The 22,525-nt window shown below is 36.4% G+C and overlaps 1 protein-coding gene across 1 annotated transcript; it reads right to left on the minus strand.

Annotated features, from left to right (window-relative positions):
* Positions 1-16,976: 16,976 nt before the first annotated feature.
* On the minus strand, positions 16,977-20,998 carry LOC134844270 (replication factor C subunit 1-like). The gene is made up of 2 exons (XM_063860864.1): positions 18,247-20,998; positions 16,977-17,676 (listed from the first exon to the last, which is right to left on the minus strand). The coding sequence occupies exons 1-2, from the start codon at positions 20,968-20,970 to the stop codon at positions 17,104-17,106; spliced, it is 3,297 nt and encodes a 1,098-aa protein (XP_063716934.1). The 5' UTR covers positions 20,971-20,998; the 3' UTR covers positions 16,977-17,103.
* Between the last annotated feature and the right edge of the window lie 1,527 nt (positions 20,999-22,525).

Below are 22,525 nucleotides of genomic sequence, written 5' to 3' on the forward strand. Positions count from 1 at the left end.
TGAAAAAACTGAATGAAAACAGAGAAAAGCGTGGTTTTTATGGAGAGCTCAATTAATTCATGTGTGGCCGTAAAATGATGTAGCAAAATAATTATATTGTTAAAAACTTACTTGTTATATTTTCTCGATGCTTAAAAAAGAAATGTGAAAAATAGACATCAATGACAATGTTACTTGCAGAATGATACTATTTTCTTGACCAATTAATTTTTAAATAAAAATTTGATGCCAGTCGATGATCCCAGGCAGTACTGTAAAACTGATTCGCTGTTTTAATCGTTCGTAAAATCGACAACTGAAAGAACTTAAATGTCGTTTTTATAAAGAGCTTAACTTAACCGTATGTGGCCGTTAGGAGATGGAGCAAAATAATTATATTAATAAAATATATCAGTCCTTTAATTTCTCAAGGCTTATCCTAGCATCGCAAAATAAGACAACAATTAAAATGCTACAATAATGTGAAATAAGACAGCATTTGTAATGCTGTTAGCATAACGATGCTACTTGCTTGACTAGGTAACTTCAGAAACTTTGATGCGATTCGATGACTCTAGGCATTAACACAAAAACCACTGAAAAGTTTCAAGCATTCGTAAAAAAGACCTTAAAATTAAAGAGAGAAGAGCGTGGTTTTAATGAAGAGCTCAATTATTCCATGTGTGGCCGTAAAATGATGAAGCAAGCTAGTTATGATTTTAAAAAATCTTTTGGAATACTTTCTCGATGCATAACAAAGAAACGTGAGAAAAAACAGCTATGATAATGCTCTTTGGAGAATGATGCTACTTGCTTGACAAAGTATTTTCTAAAAATTTGATGTGATTCGATGGTCCCTGGTAGTAATATCAAAAACGACTCGCTGTTTCAATCATTCGTAAAATCGACAACTGAAAGAAATTAGAGGTCGTTTTTATGAAGATCATAACTTATCCGTATGTGGCCGTTATGAGATGGAGCAAAATAATTATATTAATAAAATATATCAGTCCTTTAATTTCTCAAGGCTTATCCTAGCATCGCAAAATAAGACAACAATTAAAAGGCTACAACAATGTGAAATAAGACAGCATTTATGATGCTTTTAGCATAACGATGCTACTTGCTTGAGTAGGTAACTTCAGAAACTTTGATGTGATTCAATGACTCTATGCGCTAACACAAAAACGACTGAATAGTTTCAACCATTCGTAAAATAGACTTGAAAATAAAACAGAGAAAAGCGTGGTTCTAATGAAGAGCTCAATTAATCCATGTGTGGCCGTAATATGATGAAGCAAAATAGCTACGATGTTAAAATATTACTTGGTACACTTTCTCGATGCATAACAAAGAAATGTGAAAAAAAACAGCTATGATAATGCTACTGACAGAATGATGATATTTGCTTGATCGAGTTGTTTTTTAAAAATTTGATGCAATTCGCTGTTTCAATCATTCGTAAAATCGACAACCGAAACAAAAAGGAGGTCGTTTTCATGAAGAGCATAACTTATCCGTATGTGGCCGTAAGGAGATGCTCAAAATAATTATTTTATTAAAAATTATCAGTGCTATAGTTTCTCAATGATTATTCTAGCATTTCAAAATAAGACAACAAATAAAAGGCTACCTGCAAATTGAAGCTACATGCTTGACTAGGTAAAATTGAGAAACTTGATCTGATTCGAAAACCCTAGGTAAAAAGTATAAAATTGACTTGATGCATATTTTCAACTATTCTTATCACATCAAAAAATATACATTCGATGAAAACAATAGTTTTCCAGGCCATTAATGATAATATTGAGCGATTAGATGATAAGCAGGTGAGTTTTCAAGGCTTAGAAATTGTTTTGAACTTGAACTCAAAAATCTTGACGTTTATCTGAGGAGTATTGCGGCTGTAACCCGCAATTTGTAATATTTTTGATTATTTCCACTGATTTAAAACATTTTCTGTTAATGTTGACTTCGATTTTGTGAGAATGGCGTTTAGCCAATAGGAACGCTTAGCGATTTTGATTGGTTGAAACTTTTCAAGCATTCGGTCCTTCAAGCATGAGAACCCTCACTGAAATTAGTATGCTCGAAATTTAAAATTTTGAACAATACTAAGAGGTTTTAAAATTTCAAGCAGTTTTCAAACAAACTTTCAAGTCGATTCGTTTAACCAATTTTTCGCAACTGAGGCATTTTATTCGAAATTTTTGATTATCATTCGAAACTCGAATGGAAAGACTTAAAACGATATATTTGCAATCAATTCTGTTGTTTTTTTTTTCATTACTGGATTTTGCGTGGAAAAAATTAGAATTAGCTGGTTGCTGCGCTACTGACCACAGTCATCTTCCGACCACATTCATCAAAATTCTTTGAAAATGTTTTCATGAGAGATCAATACGACGCGTATACTGTAATTGATTTAGGCAGAATCGACTAAAGTTGTTTTCAAAAAGTAAATAACAAACACAAAAGGAAAAAAACCCGAAATTTTTTCTTAACCTGGTTTTAGTTTTCGCAGGAAACTATTTTATACATGAAAACTTTTAATTGCCATGGAAGCGCAAGCTATGCTTCCAATACAATTTTTCCTGAAGCAAATCTAATTTTTCCGCTAGTTAAATAATCATAAAAATTCTGTCTCGCTGGTTTAACTCACAAATAAGACGTCCTCGCTCGCTTTACCAGCTCGAAGTGAATCTAAAACTCAGAAACTTAATACCGGTTTTAGCACCATTTAGCCCCCACCGGAACACATTTTTGCTCCTCAATTTTTAGAGTCACCATTGTTTGGTATGTTCAGACCGTGTGGACTAAAAACCGTGGCAAATATCTTGGAGACCGCAGTTTTTTTTTCATTTGTCAATTTTATTAGATTTTGGTTTTAAAATCTCTAAAGGAAATTTCTTTTAAAAAAATAAATATTTCAACATCTGAAATTTTTTCTGGAATGTTGTGTGTTTTTATTGTATTTCGCGGCTATACTCTTCTACTTTTAGTCTGGCTTTCTTTTACAAATTATAGATAAGATTTTAGCCGGTCTCAGACAACTGATCCTTATACTGAAAACGTTTTAGCCAGCGTTTTTTGGACTCAACGTTTCAGTATTCAACTTTGCGCAACTTTCATGCAAGACCTTAGACTACAATACTTTGAGTACATTTTTTTGATGAAAAAACTTGTGAAAAAAAATTGAGACTTAGACAAGAGTTTTCTCGCATGTAACTTGACACCTGATTTCATATTTTGATTCTTCTGATATTTCATAATTGTCATTTTTTATCTGACGAATAACATGTCATTTTAAGACAGTTTCATGTTCACCGGTTGTTGCTATCTCGATTAGGGAAGGAACTTTGCATTCTGGTGTTTAAGGACAATTTTTTATTCTATAACTGTTTCTCCTCACGTGACGTTAGTCATCAGACTGATTCCAATCTTCACTTTGGTTGTAAGCCGTGGTGTCAACCGTGAACTTAAAAGTTCCATAACACAGCGAACGTTGTTAAGTTTTGTATCTTCCGTTTTTGACCCCACATGTCTCGTAGCGCCCTATACCGTAAAAGCGCGATTATTGTTGAAAGAAATCTGACGCATTCAGGGCCAACAATGGGATCATGAGCTACCCATTAATATCAAGACAAAATTTCTTGCCTGGCACTCTGGTTTGCCATCTCTAGGAAAAATGAGTATAAAGCGCAGCTACTTCACCGCACCAGTTGAATATGTTGAATTACACATACACATGTTCGTTGACAGCTCAGAAAACGTTTTTCGTGCTGTAGCTTTTCTTCGCGCCCGTGTGAAAATTTCACTCGAAACACAAGTTGCCTTTGTATTTGGAAAATTAAGAGTGGCGCCCATGAACGCGCTTTTCATCACGAAGCTTGAACTGCAGGGTGCGTTACTCGCTACCCGCTTGAGGAAGATATCCTCAAAGTTCTAACGATTCCTGTGTCAAACACGTTCATGAGGACTGACAGCACCATTGTGCTCCAGTGGTTAAACTCAGGTAGTAAGCAACCCACGTTCGTGGCAAACCGGATTGGAGAGATTCTGGAAAGTACGACCGTAGACTAGTGGTTTCACGTTTTGAGTGGGGACAACCCTGCTGATACGGGAACTATGGTTTTGAGATTGTTGAGAACGTTTTGATATCACGTTAACCAAAAAATGTTTTCCCTATTTTTTCAGATAGTATTTATTTCTTGTTTATCGGTTTAAAAATGCCGATAAATTGCAGACGTTGAAGCAGAATTTTTAGATCCCGAGTCCTACAGGATACCAGAGTGAACCACACTGTCAGACTGACAATTTCAATTTTATAGCTTAGATTTTTTTGTCGCATGGAGAATTTTTTTCTCCGATTATTCGAGAAAAATTCACTCCGATCCAAAACTTAATGAACATGGTGATAACTGGCAACTTCAAACCCGGAAAGAACTGGTGAGTGCTTCAAATCACAAATTGAGACTTTCAGATGCGATAAGGCACAGTTTATAGTGCCAGTGAAAGTTGTCTAAAACTATTCTTGAAAAACAAGTAGTTTAAGTAATTATGTCCACTAGTGTAATTAAACGGGGCTGCACACCTATAGTTGATTTTTTGTTTAATCAGACAAGGTAAAACAATTAGAATGGTTACATAGCAGTAGATCAGCAACCTGGTAAACAGACAAGTCAGCAGCCTTTTGCAAAGCCACATATTTTGCAAAGCCACAAGTTTTCCAAACAAAGGGTGAATAAACCACTCATCTACTCACTGGCAAATTCGAACTACCCACCGCGACCTAAATGGGAAAGGCGCTAAACTCAGTAGTGGATCTAGGAGGATCTAAGATTTTCCAAATGGGCGGAGTTTCGAAAGTATTTCAAAAAGTTTGTCGACTTTTTTTAGGTCGACTAATTTGATTTTACGAGCTCTCCCAAATCACTAAAAAGCAGTAGCAGGTAAATTTAGCAGTAAAATAGCAGTAACAAGCAAATAAGTGTTAAAAGTATTAATATTAATTCGACTGTAGAAAAATTGCCTACTTTTCCGTTTTTAGACCAAATTTTGTAGTCGTAGCGCGGTTCAAATTAAGTTAAGTTTGCGGTGTGCAAATTCGAACCACGCCACGACTACAAAAATTTATAGATCCGACTAAATACTGTGACTTCTTTCTGGAGCTGGGGTTGAAAAGCCTGAGCGAATATTTGGGCGAAAATTACTCAATCATTCTATATATGAGTTAATTTGAAAAGATATGGATTGGTCCGATCTCTCGCAAAAAACGCCAATCAGCTTTCTTCCCCCGGATCTTTGGAATCAGTTTGAGAGAGCCCTAAATCAAAAGCCCTTCGACACGATCGAATAACGTGTACAAAAATTGTACTTGTTAAGTTTTTCCAGGTGGGGGGAAAAGGAAAAAAAGCAAAAAAAGGTCTACAAAAACTTAAAATTTCTCAAAAAACCGCCCCCTTCCTCTAAAAAACTTGTGCAAGCCACTGCACGATTAACCTCAAACACTTGGCATAGATAAAATTTTTGGTCCCGAACTTCATGTAAACCAGGAAATAAGTGTTTAAACAGAAGTAAACGTAAGTTATTTTCCAGTTTCCCGCACATCCCTCTCGTAAAATTGCGACAGAATTTTGTCAAAAACAGTCAAGCAAAAATTTGCTTAAAAGAAAAATTATTCAAATCTTTTCATTTTTTCACACTGCGGATATACTTTAGTTTAAAACTGAGAACAGCAAAATTCATTTGAATCGTAACTTAGGTATTATTTTAGCAAAAACCAAGAGTGAACTGAAAAGGAACCAATATTTCATTTTAATGTTTCAACTTTATATTGGACACTCTATATGTGACTCTGTGATGCCGGATGATGTATGAACACAAGTGCATCTTCGAAGTTTGGCTTTTTCGAAGGAATCACATCCGATCAAGGAGGTGAGTGCGGCATATATGTCATACCAGCCTGAGAGACAGTCACGAAAAGCATCTTCGCACTCCTCTTTATTCGAAGAACACTCCTCGTAGCAATAGTCGTGCTGGTCGCAACATCGTTCGGCTGAATCGGGGCTTATGGCGGCTATTAGCATTTTTAGCCACCCTGGTAGATCCCGTGGACCGCACCCGTTCATGGCTGGTTTAGGACAGCGTTTGATTGGCACTAAGTGCTCATCTGATCTACAAATATTTTCGCACTCGCTCAAGAACCGTCTGTCTGAAAATATCTATTTCTGAAGCAATATACTGGATAAAATGTTTTGGTCATTTTTTTATTATAGCCCGATTATGGCGATACTGACATTTGATTTGCTGATACTCAACTTGGTCGAATTTAAAAAAAACTTATGGTATTTAATATTTCTGTTTTCATAATTTTTAAAAAAAATTCTGCGAGAAACGGGACAATAACGTCAAATTGTGAATTTTAACGATAGGACCAATTTTTTATTCAAAGCTACTGCAAAAAATATATACATAACTTACCCGAATTGTTTCTAGCCTTTTGTGAATATCGCTTTATGAGCCGATCGTATCCATTATTAGAGAAATTGGGCGTCCCCCGCGTCACCCGTGCGCCTTTAACATTAATATTTAAATATTTCAAAACTACCAGGAATAGCAGGGACTGATAAAGGATGGGGTTTATCAACATTGTTGTGAGGTTAAAAACGAAATCTTGCTATTAATTCATTCGTCTAAAATAAATAAACCAAAACTTAACCGTGCTTGGTAAAAAAAAATTGTAAAATAATCAGTGCGAATTGGCGCCAAAGCTTCGGCGCCAATATGCACGGATGATTGTGTGAAAAAAAAAACAAATTGCGGTTATTTTTTGCTTTTGTAGTTTAAATTTTCCGGGCGATTAGGTCAAAAAGTTGATAAAGGTTCCTTTCAGAGGCGGATCTAGGATCTCTCGGGGGGGGGGGGGGGGGGCGGGTATGGCGGTCAAAAAAGTTTCAAAATTCTTTCAACCTTTTTTCTTTTTTTTAGGTCGACCTAATTGGATTTCCCGAGCTCTCACGCGGGTGACACGGTTACTTTTTGCTTTTGTAGTTTAAATTTTCCGGGCGATTAGGTCAAAAAGTTAATAAAGGTTCCTTACAGGGGCGGATCTAGGATTTCTCTCGAAGAGGAGGGGGGGGCAAAAAAAGTTTCAAAATTCGATCAACTTTTTTTCTTTTTTTTTAGGCCGACCTAATTGGATTTCCCGAGCTCTCACAAAATACTAGAAAGACCTTATTTTGACCAAAATTTCTACGCACACTTTACCCACTAATTGAGTATATACTGGCGCCGAAGGTGCCTTTAGAAAACATTTAGGGTCCGTCAGCCAAAAATGAAGATCTTGAAACAGTACAAAGGGGGACCTTTTGGGTCGGCAGGGCGTCGAACCCCTGAGGGGGCAAGGCGTCCTCCGCCCCCCCCCCCCCCCCCCCCCAAGTCCACTGGTGGTTCCTTACTTGCCTAACGCACACTATTTTGACAAGCCAACTCAACAAATTTTTGAAGGCACATAAGTTTAAGTAGTGTTGGGTTAGCTTGTCTAGAGTTTATGCCCATGGCAAGTACGGAAAAGTTGGATGAAGAGTTCAAATTCATGACTGGACGCGCTCACTCATCTACCTTCGCCCTTAACCATGAACGCGAATTTAACCATGAATCACCTCAAAACACACCTCTACAAACTGTATTCGAATTATGTACATTCATTTGTGTTGATTTTTATACCAGGAAGATTGTGAGATAAAGATAGTATAATAGCACCATTTCTCCACAAAAAACCGCACCAGACAATTTGATCATCAAGAACCGCTATTAGGCGCCCAATTGATGCCGACAATTGGGATGCTTGGGATGTCATGGGACAAGCTTGTCGGGATAAGCTTGTCATGGGCCGGTTTAGGAGAAATTCGATCATGTGCAAAAAAACGCTCAAAAGACATTTTACGGCAAATGAAGAAGAGAATTCAAGAGCATAAAAAGAAGATATGATTAACATTTTTTTTTTTCAAAAAAAAATGGATTCAAGATAGTATAAATTTAATACCAATTTGTTTGTTCAACAGTAAACCCTGAGAATTAATTGTCCTCAAAACCGATCTTTTTCTAGAAAAGAAAAATCAAATGGAACATTAACAGAGGCGAAGTCGCATACACAATCAAAAATATGACCTATAACGCTACTGGGAAAAACTGAAATAGTAACTCTCTTATTTCACTGCTGGTCTCCTTCCCTACCTCTATACTACAGATCAAAGATGCCATGAAGCTTAAGTGCTAATTATAATATAATAGTCTGTGTTAATATCCTTAGCATTGGCAAAAAGAAAGTTCATACTATAACACAAGCTATTTGTGTTTGTGTAAATAAGCGTACCAGAAAAAAAAACAGTATTTTTAAAACTGAAGGTCAAAATTTTGTTTCAGATATCTCGGAGTCAACCAAACTGGCACAGGAAGAAGGTCTTTGTCGTGCCTAATAAATGTCGTCGCCATTATTGAAACTGAGGGAGGAACAGTTGCCATATTTGAAGTGCGAAGGAACTGAAGTACGTGTCCAAAAAGGTCGGTGCTGTTTCCCTTTAACTTTGCTGTCACCACATCATGAAATAATTCAGTGAATAAAAAATTGAAAGGGAATCAAGGCTCCACAAAAATGAAATTCAATTGAAACAATATTTATAATTCGAATTATGTGAATATTTGTTTGATATTGCTCAGTTGAGTATTCAACAATAATAAAATAACAATGCGGTCGTTGCTATTTTCCTTAGCGTAGTTGATTCTTTTACCTCCAATTTTAAGATAAACACACCAGTTGGTTTGCTTATTATGTAAATAAATGCAAATGAACGCAAGCAAGTGCAAGGTAATACGCAAAGCAAAGCCGTATATTTGAGTGGTGAATTTTCAATGGTAGGCCGGCTTAGTCAAAGGGATACTTCGAATTTCAATTTCAAACATGCTTGTACGAGAGGACCGCTAGTTCGAATCCGCCTCGGCGCCTAAATTTGCATCTCAGTTTGTACCGGAGCATTCAATACTTACTAGCTCTGTTCAATACAGTAGCTTGAGTGAATCACTGCCGGTGGAATTAGATGTGAGAAGTGGTGCTAGTGTGGTTAGATGTGTTCAGGGGGCTGAGACCTCCCGTCAGGTAGCCACGGAAGTTGGCATCCTCTAAAGAGTGTGTAATAACTCAGCGGGACTAGCCCCCCACAATCAATGGCCACACTCGCAGACTCAAAACCCCCCTGAATCCCTTGACGCAAATCGGCTTTTTGCATTCTGAGTACATAACTCCATGTTGAATGCACATTGTTTAAACTGTACATGTTTTGAGCGGTGAAATTTCTGTGTTTTATGTAATTAATTAAATTGCACATTGTACAGTTATTTTATCATTCAGACTGCTGCTCGCAAAAATAGTCACCTAAGAACAAATTATTTAAGAAACACACAATGAAGCGAAGTAATCGTCATAGAATCAATTCAATAATCAGAAAAATAAATTTAAAATAGACTTAAATTTACGGTCTACGAAAAAGTACTGCAACTATTGAAAAATTTGGTTCTCGCACTTTCATTGCCATGACAAGGTATCGAATAAACTTCAAATGAACGCATTGTCACTATGCTTTATTGCAAACTGTTTTGGTGTCTATATTTAGACACTGAACTAAGATCAAATCTTGGTGGGCTGTCGGATGTCGCGACGACTATGATTTACCTCTGGAACAAGTGGCGAAGAGACTTATCAGAATCAAGGGCGCCTGCAAGGACCGTCGCCGATGTTCTGTACACGTACGAATATACGAAAACGATTATACGCATTCTTATTGGCTGAAATCATAAGTTGATATAATGATATTGTAAGATTGATTGCTACTTAGAGCAATTCAGGTGAAAATGAGAAAATTAACTCCCTGGTGATATTACAATGAGAGATATTATTAAGCCAAGACAAAACGGAGCTTTGCACCCATTTCAGAAATAATTTGATAAAATCAAGAAAATTGCAGCGTTTTATTTTTTTTTGAAAAATATCAGCAGAAAATATTCAAAGAAAATAATACAAGGAACGAAAAACGAGCAAAAAAATTATCAATTCATTGGTAAATTGCGTAAAAGACTGAAAAAAGTTCAAAACTCACTGTTTACTGATTCATTTTTCAAATCAGACAAAGATATCTAAACACTGGTCAATATTGATATAATTTTACAAGATAAATTAAGACAAAGAAAACAATGCAAAAACACGAAACCAATATAGTATACAAAGAAAGCTCACTAACAAACTATTACTTGAATAAGTGAAACTAAAAATGAAACACAGAGGCGAAGCTGAGCTTCGCACCACTTGCGTTTCTCCAGACAGGTAAAAGACTGATAAAACAAAAAACACTGCAGTATACTCCAAACTTTCAAAATCTACGGCAACTACGAAATATTCCCTAAATTAACTTGAAGGAAAAATAGCTGAAAAAATTAAGCAAAAAATAAATCTACAATTTTTCAGCAAATTTTATTGAAAAAATACTACTACCGGTTGAAATAGGAAAAATTTCCCAGGTTTGTCAATACATTAGCTCTAAATGACCGAAATCAGTTGTTTCTACAGACTGACTTTATAAAGTAAATTTTAAAAAATGAAAGACAGAATACTAAAAATTGCTAACATTCAGGTGCCGCCAATTGGTGTTAGTCGTGTAGAGGATCGCACAGAAACTGCGCTCATAACTATCCAAAATTTCAGAAAAAGTGAGGCAAAACTTTTCTCAACAGAAACCAGTGTTCTCAATATCCAGAAATAATTTCAAAAGATTGAATTCGAGACCAATAAACGGACGATAAATAAGGCAAATCAGAATCAAGGAAATTGGAAAAAAAACGATGCAAAACGAAAATCAAAAATTGCATTTTTTAACAAAGATTTTGAAGAAAAATTCAGATATGATCGAAAGAAATCTCGAATATGTTAATTACATGCAGTCAATGTTTGAACTAAGTCTTCAAAATTTATTAAACATTTTAATTAAAACAAGTATTTTGAGACAAACCGATTAATCGGATAAAACCGACAATTTTGTTTGATGAAGTTTGAACTGGAAATGGAGGTTTTGTGTATCACTCTAGAAAATGAAGGAACGTGAAGTAACCGGCCTTTGAAAAGTATCCGAACCTAAGCCGACAAAAATTAAACTAAATAAAGAGAAACCGAAAAATTAAAAAAAAAAAAAAGTTTAAGTTAAACATTTACCGCATATAGTTTGGCAACAATATATAGTAATTTCTAAAAAAGGACACTATAATTTATATTTAAGCCGTTCAACGAACGAAGTAGAACGTGAATCGCAGAACGGACGCATGTGAACACAATAGCAAGAACGCATACTGGAATCTGTTAACAAGTTGTTTACGGGAAAAAAACTCTAGTACCTTGTAGCAAGACACTTGCTATCGCAAGTGTAAATAAGCATGGAAAAAACTATACACTTGAAATTAATCAAAAAATCTTATGATGAACAAATTTCAAAAACTTAATTTTGAACTTTGTTTTATCGCTTTTAATAGATGAAAAATGAGAGAAAATTAACAACCGTATAAGGACAAAAAACAATCAATCAAATATTACGTTTCAAAAACTAATATTTCAGCAAGCATTATCTTAGCCAAAAAACGGTTTGAAAAACTATACTCAGAAAATTGTTCTCATAAACTCTTTTACAACACCAAAAAAGATGTGAGCAAAAATGCACTCTGCTCAATAGATTCATTGAAAATGAGAGATCCATTGAAAATTTTGCACAGAATTGAGATTGATTTTGAGTTATGGAAACAAATTGTCCGAATTAAATCGACTTCAAATAAAACTACCAGAAAACAATAAAACACTTTAATTAACCTTAATTTTTGTCGCCGTTATTGCAGTACACTTCACTGAAGTGTTTGATTTTGGCCTTTGCTCTTTGATGTGTTATAGCAACGAGTTATTGGTTATAATTTTACTTTATCTTCAAGCTCGTGGTTCGAGTTAATTTATTCCACTATCTGTTGTTGAAACAAAAATTCATCATCTTGATTTAAAAATACAAGCTAAGTTGGTTAACCACGCATATTCTGAAAAACTTCAGTGGCTAGTGTTGGGAGATTTTAATATTCCGTCTGTCAAAATCGAGGATGTGATGTCAAGCCGCTCAGATGATCAACATTTGTTTGAACTAGGGAATGAGAATTGTCACAGATAGTCGCCACCCCTACTCATAAAGTGTGGTAATTTTCTTGATCTGGCCTTCTTTTCCAATATTGATCCTTGGGGTTACCAAATATTGTTCTCCACTATTTTCTTTGATCATTATCCTATCATCCTTTCGCGTAATGCAGAAATAAACGAGAGAAATTTTGGCAACACAACTCAATTTTCGGTCAACTCCTTTCATCACAAAAAATTTAGACTGTTTCTTGAATTCGACAATCATATATGAAATATGCATCGCTATAATTAAGAAGCTTTCAGTTTCATCGATACGTAAGAAGTTTTCAGTCGACATCTTCCTTTTTATTATTCTTCTCTAACTGTACATGAGCTTAACAAGCTGGAAACAACGCGGCGTGGCAGAAGTGCTCTGAAACAATTGCATGTTTTTGAAGCCAATGTAAAAAGTTTTTTAGAATTAGATGAAACAGTGCTTCTTCAGAAAACTGGTTTTTTTGACAACCAAGGAAGCTTTTCCATTATTTAAAACCTTGAACAGTGCAAAAACGTTTCCCTCAATTATATATTGGGATGACAATAACGCTAATAATGATTTTGAGAAAGTCAAATTGATCAACCAACTGATTCGCCCAAAATTTTTCTTAAAAAATTGACGTTAACGTTAAGATTATAACAAAGTATCTTGCCGCAGTTCCTAATAAAGGTTTCAGTGTCTGTGGTAAAATTCCAAGTTTTGTCTGCAACCGCAACTCAGTTTACATGGTCCCATTCGTCTATCTTTTATTTAGAGGAATCCTTGATTCTTGTTCTCGGCCCAATTTTTGAAAAACTGCACATATATCTCCAATTCATAAAGAGGAGCACACAACTTGCCAATCTCGACTTTACCACGGTTGTCGTTAATTTTTCTCCCAATCTCGATTTTACCACGGTTGTCATTAATTTTTGAAAGATTTTTATTTAATTTTATCTATGATCAAGTAAGCCTTGAACTTAACAGCAAGCAACATGGCTTTCGCTAAGGTCATTTTTGTATTACGCAAACCCTGACTTTTTTGATAAAGTCTATTCGAACTTCGACGACAATGTGGAGCAACTGGTGTTAAATCTCGACTTTAAGAAAGCATTTGACTCAGTGTCGCATGCCATCCTCCTTACAAAACTCTCTTTAATCGGTTTTGACAACGGCTCTTTGCTTTTATTCAGATCGTACTCAGTGAAAATTAATGGAGCCTTGTCAAGCATTTTTTCTGTTACAAGCGGAGCAACACAGGGCAGTGTTCTTGGACCTTTACTCTTCCTGATATTCATCAACGACATGTTATATTTACCCATGAACTCGCTGTACTATTGCTTTATAGATGATACTAAATTTAAGTTCCTTTCCATTGTTTTAAGCAATATGCAGGCAGATTTAGATGTTCTAGGATTATGGTCGTCCGATCATGAGCTGAATTTCAATGCATCAAAATGCGGCTCGCTACCAATTGGCCTTAAACATCGCGCTCCACTGTTTCTGGCAATAACGAAGTCTCATTTCTTGATCACAGGACTGATTTAGGCCTTGAATCTACTAGCATCTTAAAATGGAACTTCCATGCTAGATCTATGTGACAAAAAATGGAAGGCTTTTAATTACCTTCGGCACAGTGTACCTATAAGTATTCCGCGAAACCTAATATTTAACGATCATGCGTGTTATCAGTTTTGATGTATGGTTACCCTGTGTGGTTCTTAGACAATACGACTCTCCAAACGTTTGAGAATTTCAACTCTGGAACACAGGGCAGTGTTCTTGGACCTTTACTCTTCCTGATATTCATCAACGACATGTTATATTTACCCATGAACTCGCTGTACTATTGCTTTATAGATGATACTAAATTTAAGTTCCTTTCCATTGTTTTAAGCAATATGCAGGCAGATTTAGATGTTCTAGGATTATGGTCGGCCGATCATGAGCTGAATTTCAATGCATCAAAATGCGGCTCGCTACCAATTGGCCTTAAACATCGCGCTCCACTGTTTCTGGCAATAACGAAGTCTCATTTCTTGATCACAGGACTGATTTAGGCCTTGAATCTACTAGCATCTTAAAATGGAACTTCCATGCTAGATCTATGTGACAAAAAATGGAAGGCTTTTAATTACCTTCGGCACAGTGTACCTATAAGTATTCCGCGAAACCTAATATTTAACGATCATGCGTGTTATCAGTTTTGATGTATGGTTACCCTGTGTGGTTCTTAGACAATACGACTCTCCAAACGTTTGAGAATTTCAACTCTGCTGGTTTTAAATGGTGCTACGGGTCCAATTCTTACATCTATTTGCTGACTTTACTTAATTCATTGCCAATATGCTAACAACTAATTGAACGAGATCTCAGGTTTTTCTCTTCTTGTCAACTTGGGAAAAAATGCCGAAATTTCAATAGTTTCATTGAGATTCAGCAACCTACTCGGTCATTACAAAACACCCACTTCATGAGGTTGAAGCCGCAAAAACCCTCGAAAAATCTCACTTCAAAGTTGAGATGTCCGCACAATACTATAGACTCATCAGAAGTGCCAAACAGGCAGATTCGGATCTTTCTTAACAAATTATGCTCATCTAAATTTAACTTAGACGTTTCTTAAACGTGGTCTTTGAAATGCCGATTTTCTTTTAGTACATAATGTTGCAACAAATTTTGACTGTACTTTTGCTCATTATTAGTAATTCGCCAAGGAGTAAATTGAAGTTTTTTTTTTTACTAAAACTACTGACTACTACTAAAACGACACTCAAAAATTGAACATCAATCGAACATTTTTAGCGAAAAAAAAATTCGAACGCAATAATCTGCATACATCTACATATTATCCACGAACGATAAAATACTAGTAAAATAAAATAGTACGACAGAAAAATCAATATTGCTAATTTTCGCTGTTTAGTGGCAAAGTTTCAACGAAAAAAAGTCTAGGGTACGGTAGCACTACCCTTGCTTGCGTCAAGAGGTAGTTCAAATAACCAAAAGAGTAGTTTGAATAAGTGCCAATGATTTAGGAAACCGAATTATTTGGAATTTTGAAAAAAAAAACGCATCACATCAAAGCGGAATTTCAAGAATCTTTTATGATTGACAGTTTTTACATAAAACTATTTCAATAAGATCAAACTGGGTCAATAGGAGTTTTAAAGTCTATAATTTATTCTAAAAATTGAAATATACATTCGACCTTGAGGTCACTCACGTTTTTTGCGCCATTTGCATTTTCGTAATTGGAGCGTAACACTTTCCTTTCAGTAAATGAATTGGAAATTCAAACGAAATTATAAACCATTGAGCGTTAACAAACTGAAACTGAGACTTAATCTTGAAAAAAAACACACTGCCTATTTAATTGTCCTCATCTTGTTCATTGACACTTAACAATAAAACGTAAGCAAATAAATTCCTATGAAAACTTGAAGCAGCAGTAGTTTAATAAGAGTATTAACTTCAATTTTTACGCTTATACCATATGCCATTTAAACAGCAACTAGAATAAATTACTAAGTCTTGCAAGATTGTCGGGATAAACTATTAAGCAAAATCGTGCATAATTTATTTCAGCAAACTGCCTATTTACAAAACTTCAGGAAAAAATAATCGTTCAATAAATTGCTTTTTACTGTTGAACTCAGGCTGCTCTACTTTTGAATTCAAAATGCTCTCAGAATTTAAAAAACGCTTGAGAAGATTTTTTGAAGACTTCACATCGCAAACCCAAGCAAATGCTCTCAAAATGAAAAACAAAAATATGCCAGGAAAATCTTTTAGCAGACTTGAAGATTAAGAGTCACTGGCCTTAATAGCTTCGCCATACGAAGTTCCTGAACTATGAATAAGAGCAGTACAGAATACGTCTAAATTCAACTAATTGCCGATATAGCTCGTTTAATATACAAATGACAAACAAACTAAACGGCGAGGGTTTCTTGAGTAAAAAGTGGTATTGTTCCAAAATATGCATATCTAAACAGGTCTGCTGGCTGCGTATCATAGCCTCAAACAACATTTATTGCACCATCAGTTTATCGACAATTGAGCAGGTAGAGCATTTTATGTTCATGGGTCTCTTTATGAATGGTCGAGTGGTGTTCACAAGATTACCGAGAATTTCTTCACCATAATCGTACGTTCAAGATTCTAGCAAGCCATGACATCCTTAATCATTACGCCAAATTCTGGGCGAGAACAAAGATATGCCTTCTCAAAGACACAAGAATACTGAGAATGATGAAACCTATGGAAGAAATTAGGAGAACAGGAACATTTCCTCCAGAAATTGATAAAATTTAGGCCATAATAAAAATTTGAAAAAAATAATGACCTCATGGAACTGACCGTCCAATGGTAGCGAATTTAAGGAGATGAGGGATCCCTTAGCAACTCGAACCCTTGACCACCCCCTTTGTTACTATTTTATGACATCCATTTATCGCCGCCCAACCCTAAAAACTTAAAAGGCGCCAAATTCTACTAATTTTGAGGATGAAGCGCGTGCCAAACAACGCAATTTTTGTTTAAACTGTTTCAGTCGCGTTTTTAGCCTGTTTTTTAAACCTTTGCCTGCAGCGCAAAAAAAATTGTCAAAACGGATCGATATTGTTTGGGGAGAGCTCGGAAAATCAATTTGCGGACCTATCAAAACTTGTAAGAAATCCGCACCCCTCGAGAAAATTCTAATACCAGGCCTGAGTATGGTTGCTCCTCTGTAGATATAGGTCAACTCAGTGCTGAAAAAATTGGTTTTAACTTAATCAATTGTTCAATTAAATAAATTCACTAGTTTACCGAAAATAAAAACAACGCCACTCACTTATTTCAAATTTCAGTTCATCCAATCAAATCTCATCCGAAAACCAAGTCCAAGTTTTTATTTTTTCGTTCCTTTTCCAGTGGCCTTTTTAGCAGTCGTCTTTCCACCTTTACCGCCTCGAGAACCTCCTGAAGCTTTACCCTTCGATGATGCTCCTCCCGTACTTGACGTTTTCGGCACTTTCTTAGAAATCAATCCTGGTATGAAATCGTCATCTTCATCATCCTTACCATCCACTTCGTTCTTTCCAGCAATAGTTCCTTCTTCTCCCTCGCCAGGAAGCAATCCGCTCTCTTCCGTATCTCCTAATTTTCTCTTTTTAGGCACCGAATTAGCGTTGGCACTTTTGAATGACTGCTTATTATACAGTCTCGTAAATGCCGACTTGTTTTTAGTGCTCACGCGTTTCCAAGGATCTTCATTTTCGCTCATTTGACTCATCGAAAAAATTGTGTCCAAATCGTCACGAGTTAAGTCAAGACCAAGCAATGTGTTCACGCCGTTCTCAATTCCGTTTTCTTGATCAGAGTGCAAACAGTCGACAAACTTCTTTCGCAAAACGGGCATTATCTGCATGTTCAAATCCTGTTTTGAGGCGTTAAAATGAAGGCGGGTGTGCACTTGCAGATCCTGAAATAAATACATTTGTTTATTAGTTAACATTTCGTGGGCATGATGAAAAAAAATGGGATTTTTCTTCAAGTAAACAGTCAATTGTGTCAAGTATAGCATCATATTAAAAATTTTCAGCCTTGATTTACAATGCATTCCAAATTACCGGATTTTTTTGTCGAATTTGGAAAGGATTTGAAAAGTATTGTTATATCCCAAGAAACGAATCTCAGAAAACATGTGCATTAAAAATTGCATCTCTTCGATTTTTCAAAAATTTCGAGTGAAATGAACTTCAAGTTAGAAATTTAGAGATGAACTTCAAGTCAAGTAAATATTCTGCTTTCTCACTCATCAACCGTTTTTTATTTGACTTAAATAACCGATCCCCAAAAATATTCAACTAAAGCAAATGCTATTAGATTATAGCGTGCAATTTCAATATTATTCCAAAACAGTTGTTCTTTCAATGGAAAATATTTCCTCTTTATGATTAGCAAGAACTTAATTGCATCAAAAATAATAATTTTCAATTACTATTGTAATGATTGTCATTTTTTTCAATTGTCATGTTTTTTTAATACATACCTGCAATAGTCTGTCGTTTTTCGACCTCTTTGAGTTCTGTCCTAGCCACTGAGGAAAAGCCACAAACTGGCCCATTCCCCCTTGACACAATTCACCCGGAATCACACATGTATACATGCCCACTTTGGGCAGAAGGGACCAGCTGTTCGTGGACCTGATGAGCTTCGAAGCCAAATCTCCATAGACAAAAGAGTCCGCGGCTTTAGAAATAGAGGCTAAAGTCGATTTGTTGCTTCCGCGGTTCATATTAGTTTGCAGGTAGTTTTCCTGCATGAAAAGAGGCATCATACTGTAATCGTAGAAAAAGTAGTTGAGTTTAATTCCTAAGGACAGTTTTCGTCTTTCTTCTCCAAAACAGAAGGAAGCTCGACAAGCATCGAAAGGCCCCATTTTCTGATCTTTTTTGGCGGCTGTTGCCTTTTCTTTCGCTGTATCATAGTTCAAAGGCTTTTGCATACAGAACCACGCTTGCAAATGGTGAATGACTTGCCTGACGTCTTGATTAGCCCCAATAATTAATTGCTCCAATGCGTTCGGTTGGATCTTGAGACCCTCTTTGAAACACATGGACATCATTGCACTTTTCAACTGTTCAATTCTTGGTCGCTGGAACCTCAAATCTAGGCAATAATTGGCCAAGCTTCTCACTTTCTGGTGTTGGCGGTCATTGCAAATACAAATTACTGGGATTTTAGATTTCTTAATTAGGTTAATTAACTCGCTCATTCCGCCTCTGTCTTCATTGCCCGCCATTCCATCAACTTCGTCCATAATCAAAACGTGTTTCAAATCAGCATCATTCGAGCCTCCAGTCACGTGATTACTAGACGTCACAACTGACTTCGATGACGTCATTAATGCGGTTAGAGTTCCTGACTTGAGAGTTTCGGCAACTACATTGTTCAATAACTTCTGAGATCTGGTGTCACTGGCATTCATACAGATCATTTCATATCCCAACTCTTTGCAAACGATCGTCGCTGTTGTAGTTTTACCTATTCCAGCCACCCCTGAAAGAAGAGCAGCTCTGAACATCAAACCATTTTCTTTGTTTGGCGGCACCCCGCGGTACGATTTATGCGTGAAAAGGGCGTGCCAATTTTGAAGCCAATAGCTCAATTTTCGTGCATTACTTTTATCGCCCTGCTGACCGATGATTTGTTTCATGGATTTCGCTTGATATTTGTCAACCCATAACAACGTGCGAGCTGGATTGTTATCAATAGGAGCATTTCGAGTGGCAGAAGCGCTAGATCCGGGCATAGCATCAAAAATGGTTGACTTTGAAGTTTCTCTCAGGGTTTCTTCTTTCACATGCTGTTTGGGTGACTTTTTCAGCTCCAGTGAAGTTTTTGGAGAATTTTTGTTCATGTCATGTGAACAAATAATTTTGACCTGCATTGGCTCGTCTTCAATTTTGGCCTTATTATCAGACAGTTTATTCGGAGAATTTGACTTCTTTTTCTCCTTACCACGCGGCAGTACTTGATCAACTTTCTGTTCACTCATTTTTGGTGGCAAAAACTCTTCCTTTACTTCTTTTTTCACGTGTTTTGAAACCAGATCCAAAAGCTGATCTTCGTCCAACTTTTCAGTTCCGCACTTTTCAGCCTTCGATGTTTTCGACTCTCCTGCGTCTCGACCAATCACAATATACGACGTTTTCGAGCTCACTGTTGTCACAACTTTTCCTCCGTGCCTCTCAATGAAAGATTTCACATCGTCTCTCTCGAAACTTTCCAAAACACCCGTCAGAACGAAAGACTTCCCGACTAAACAATCATCCGGTCCACTGGGCAATTTCTTAGAACCTACATTTTGGGGTCCCTGACGGTTCTGAAAGGCGAAATAGGCTGCTCGGCTACTGCTCTTCTTCTCAGAATGATCGGCCTTATCGCCTTTATTTGAAACATCCTGAGTTTTGGGAGTTTTGGTAATGACTGAGGGAGTTTTTTCCAAGGTTGGGGTTTTTGTCAAGAATGGCGTTTTGGTCAACGTTGGAGTTTTTGTCAACTGTTTTGAGCTTACAGAAGTTTCTGAGCTCTCTTTCTTTTCGGCTTTTCCTAGAGTTGCCACCATATTCGATGTAACTGCACTGCTGTCAACGTTAGCTGTTGGAGGCGATTTGTTCTCTCCTACTTTCTCAACAGATGTCTGTTTTTTCGGACTTGATTTTACTTTCTTAGAAACATTAACTTGGGCTTCATCGTACTTCAATGACAACATAGGATCATTGTCCAACTGAACCAAAGCTTCTTTAAATTTGGGATTCCTATGGACTTCAGCGTCGATAGGTAGGTTTTTCTTGGGACTAACTTGCTTAGCTTCACTTCTATCGCTCTTCGAAACTTCATGGGAGCTTTTGAAATCACCTTTATTCGAGCTTGTATTCGCATTTTTGCTTTTGGTAGATCCCTTTTTGAAATCATCTATTGGTTTCTTGGCCTGCTTGACCGTCGTTGATCCGAAAAAGTCATCAGCTGTAGTCAATTGCACAGATTTCTTCGGCGATGCGCCTTTGGACGTGACTCCACTAGAGCCCACATCTTGGTGTTGCTTTTTCGGAGCTGGGTTGTCATCTGCGTTTTCGTCATCAGAGTCTAACATAATCACTCGTTTCTTCTTTGTTTTAGACTTCGATGAGCTACTTGATTCATCGCTGCTTGACGTTGGAGGAGCTTTCGGCCTGCCAAAAAAGTCCCTAATATCTTCTAATCTCTGCATTGTTTAATTTCTCATCCTTTCAACATTATTTCTAAAATCAATATGAAACTTAATCCATTTTCTTCAAAGTCACATCTTAAACTTAGGTATTCCATTGAAAGGCTATTTTATACAACTAGGAAAACCCATACAAAACTTCGACGCTAAGAAATGAATTTCTGTTCTTATACGCGACGAAATAGTCATACAGATAAGGAGAGACAGCTAAACCGAAGACACATAAAATGATAGCATTTTTTAATATTGACAACAGTAGCTAGCGGCTGTAAGAAAGTTTAAACATCCCATTCAACTCAAGAACTCAAATATTTCGATAAGTTTTTCGTAATTACCGAGCAGCCACTATATCAACAAAACGTGGGTAACCGCCCATTGAACCGAAAACACAAAAATACCATAGGAAACTGTTGTCATATAAGACTTTGAGCTATTAAGTTGAAAAACTTTTAACTTTGACACCACAACCGACTAACATCATAACTCAATTGTTCCCCTTCAAACCACACAAAATAAGTCGACAAAGCCAACAAAACATAAGCCAAAACTATTCAGGTCGAATAACAAGTTACAGACGTAAATCATCAACACTTGTAGTTACAATGAAATTAACTGAAAGCACAAGAAAAAACCATGTGGCAGCTAAGTCGACAAAACATGAACAGACGAACAAACGAAAGTGCTACAATTCAATTTCAGTTTCGCATATACTGAACAAAACAAGGTCGGGAGGTGACTCGAAACCCAAATTTTAGGGTGCTAAGGAAACCGCTAGACCAAATGGGAAGAAACTTGGAAATTGTTTAACTTCAATAAAAAAGCAAGTTCAATTTTCTTTCACAGATTTGTAAGACGATCTGTTTACTGGAAAAAAAGTCAACATCCCGGTTACAAGCCACTTGCTTTTAAAGTATAAACAATATTCAGGTAGCAGTCCGCGCCATGATAACGTAATTTCCTGGTCAAAACCTTCCAAAAAAGCCCAAAACAGCTCTTAAAAGAGTCCAACAAAACACTCAAAGCTACAGGAAAAAAATTACTGCTAAATACGCTTCCTAACGGAAATCTTACTTTTGCCTGATTGATTACATTTCAACCTAGTTTTATCAATACTCGCTTTAAATTCTAGGTTTTCGTAGTTTCAGCATATATTTTTACAGTGAAAAAGTAACAGGGCAAGCTTCATCTATGTGCACAAAAACAGTTTCAGTAAAACTGTTGCTAATTACATTTTTCAACTCAAAAAGTGCTCACTAAAAAGATTCTCTTTGCTACAAGGAAATGATCTGCTCACCACACAATAGACCTTTAGTCTTATTTTACGACATCCGACCCTATAATCTTTCTTAAGGCCAAAACTATCTGATCCCAAATATTTATAGCAAATTAAATCATTTAAGCAGATTCCTGTTAGATATTCCTGATCCAAAGTTTTGAAGCAATGAAACAAACCAATTTAGTACCAATTAAAACTAGCTATTCCACTGAGAATTTTTGAAATTAAATTACAGTGGTAACAGAAACAGCAGGTTACTGTGCAAGAAGTCGACAAGTTCCA

This window comes from Symsagittifera roscoffensis, chromosome 4 (assembly GCF_963678635.1).
Source record: "Symsagittifera roscoffensis chromosome 4, txSymRosc1.1, whole genome shotgun sequence".
In the NCBI taxonomy this organism is placed as follows: domain Eukaryota; kingdom Metazoa; phylum Xenacoelomorpha; order Acoela; family Convolutidae; genus Symsagittifera; species Symsagittifera roscoffensis.

Excerpts from the sequence above, each read along its gene's own strand:
- LOC134844270 (XM_063860864.1), bottom strand. The coding sequence starts at position 20,970 with ATGCAGAGATTAGAAGATATTAGGGACTTTTTTGGCAGGCCGAAAGCT. Across the intron at positions 17,677-18,246 it reads AAAACGACAGACTATTGCAG|GATCTGCAAGTGCACACCCG; the intron begins GTATGTATTAAA and ends TATTTATTTCAG.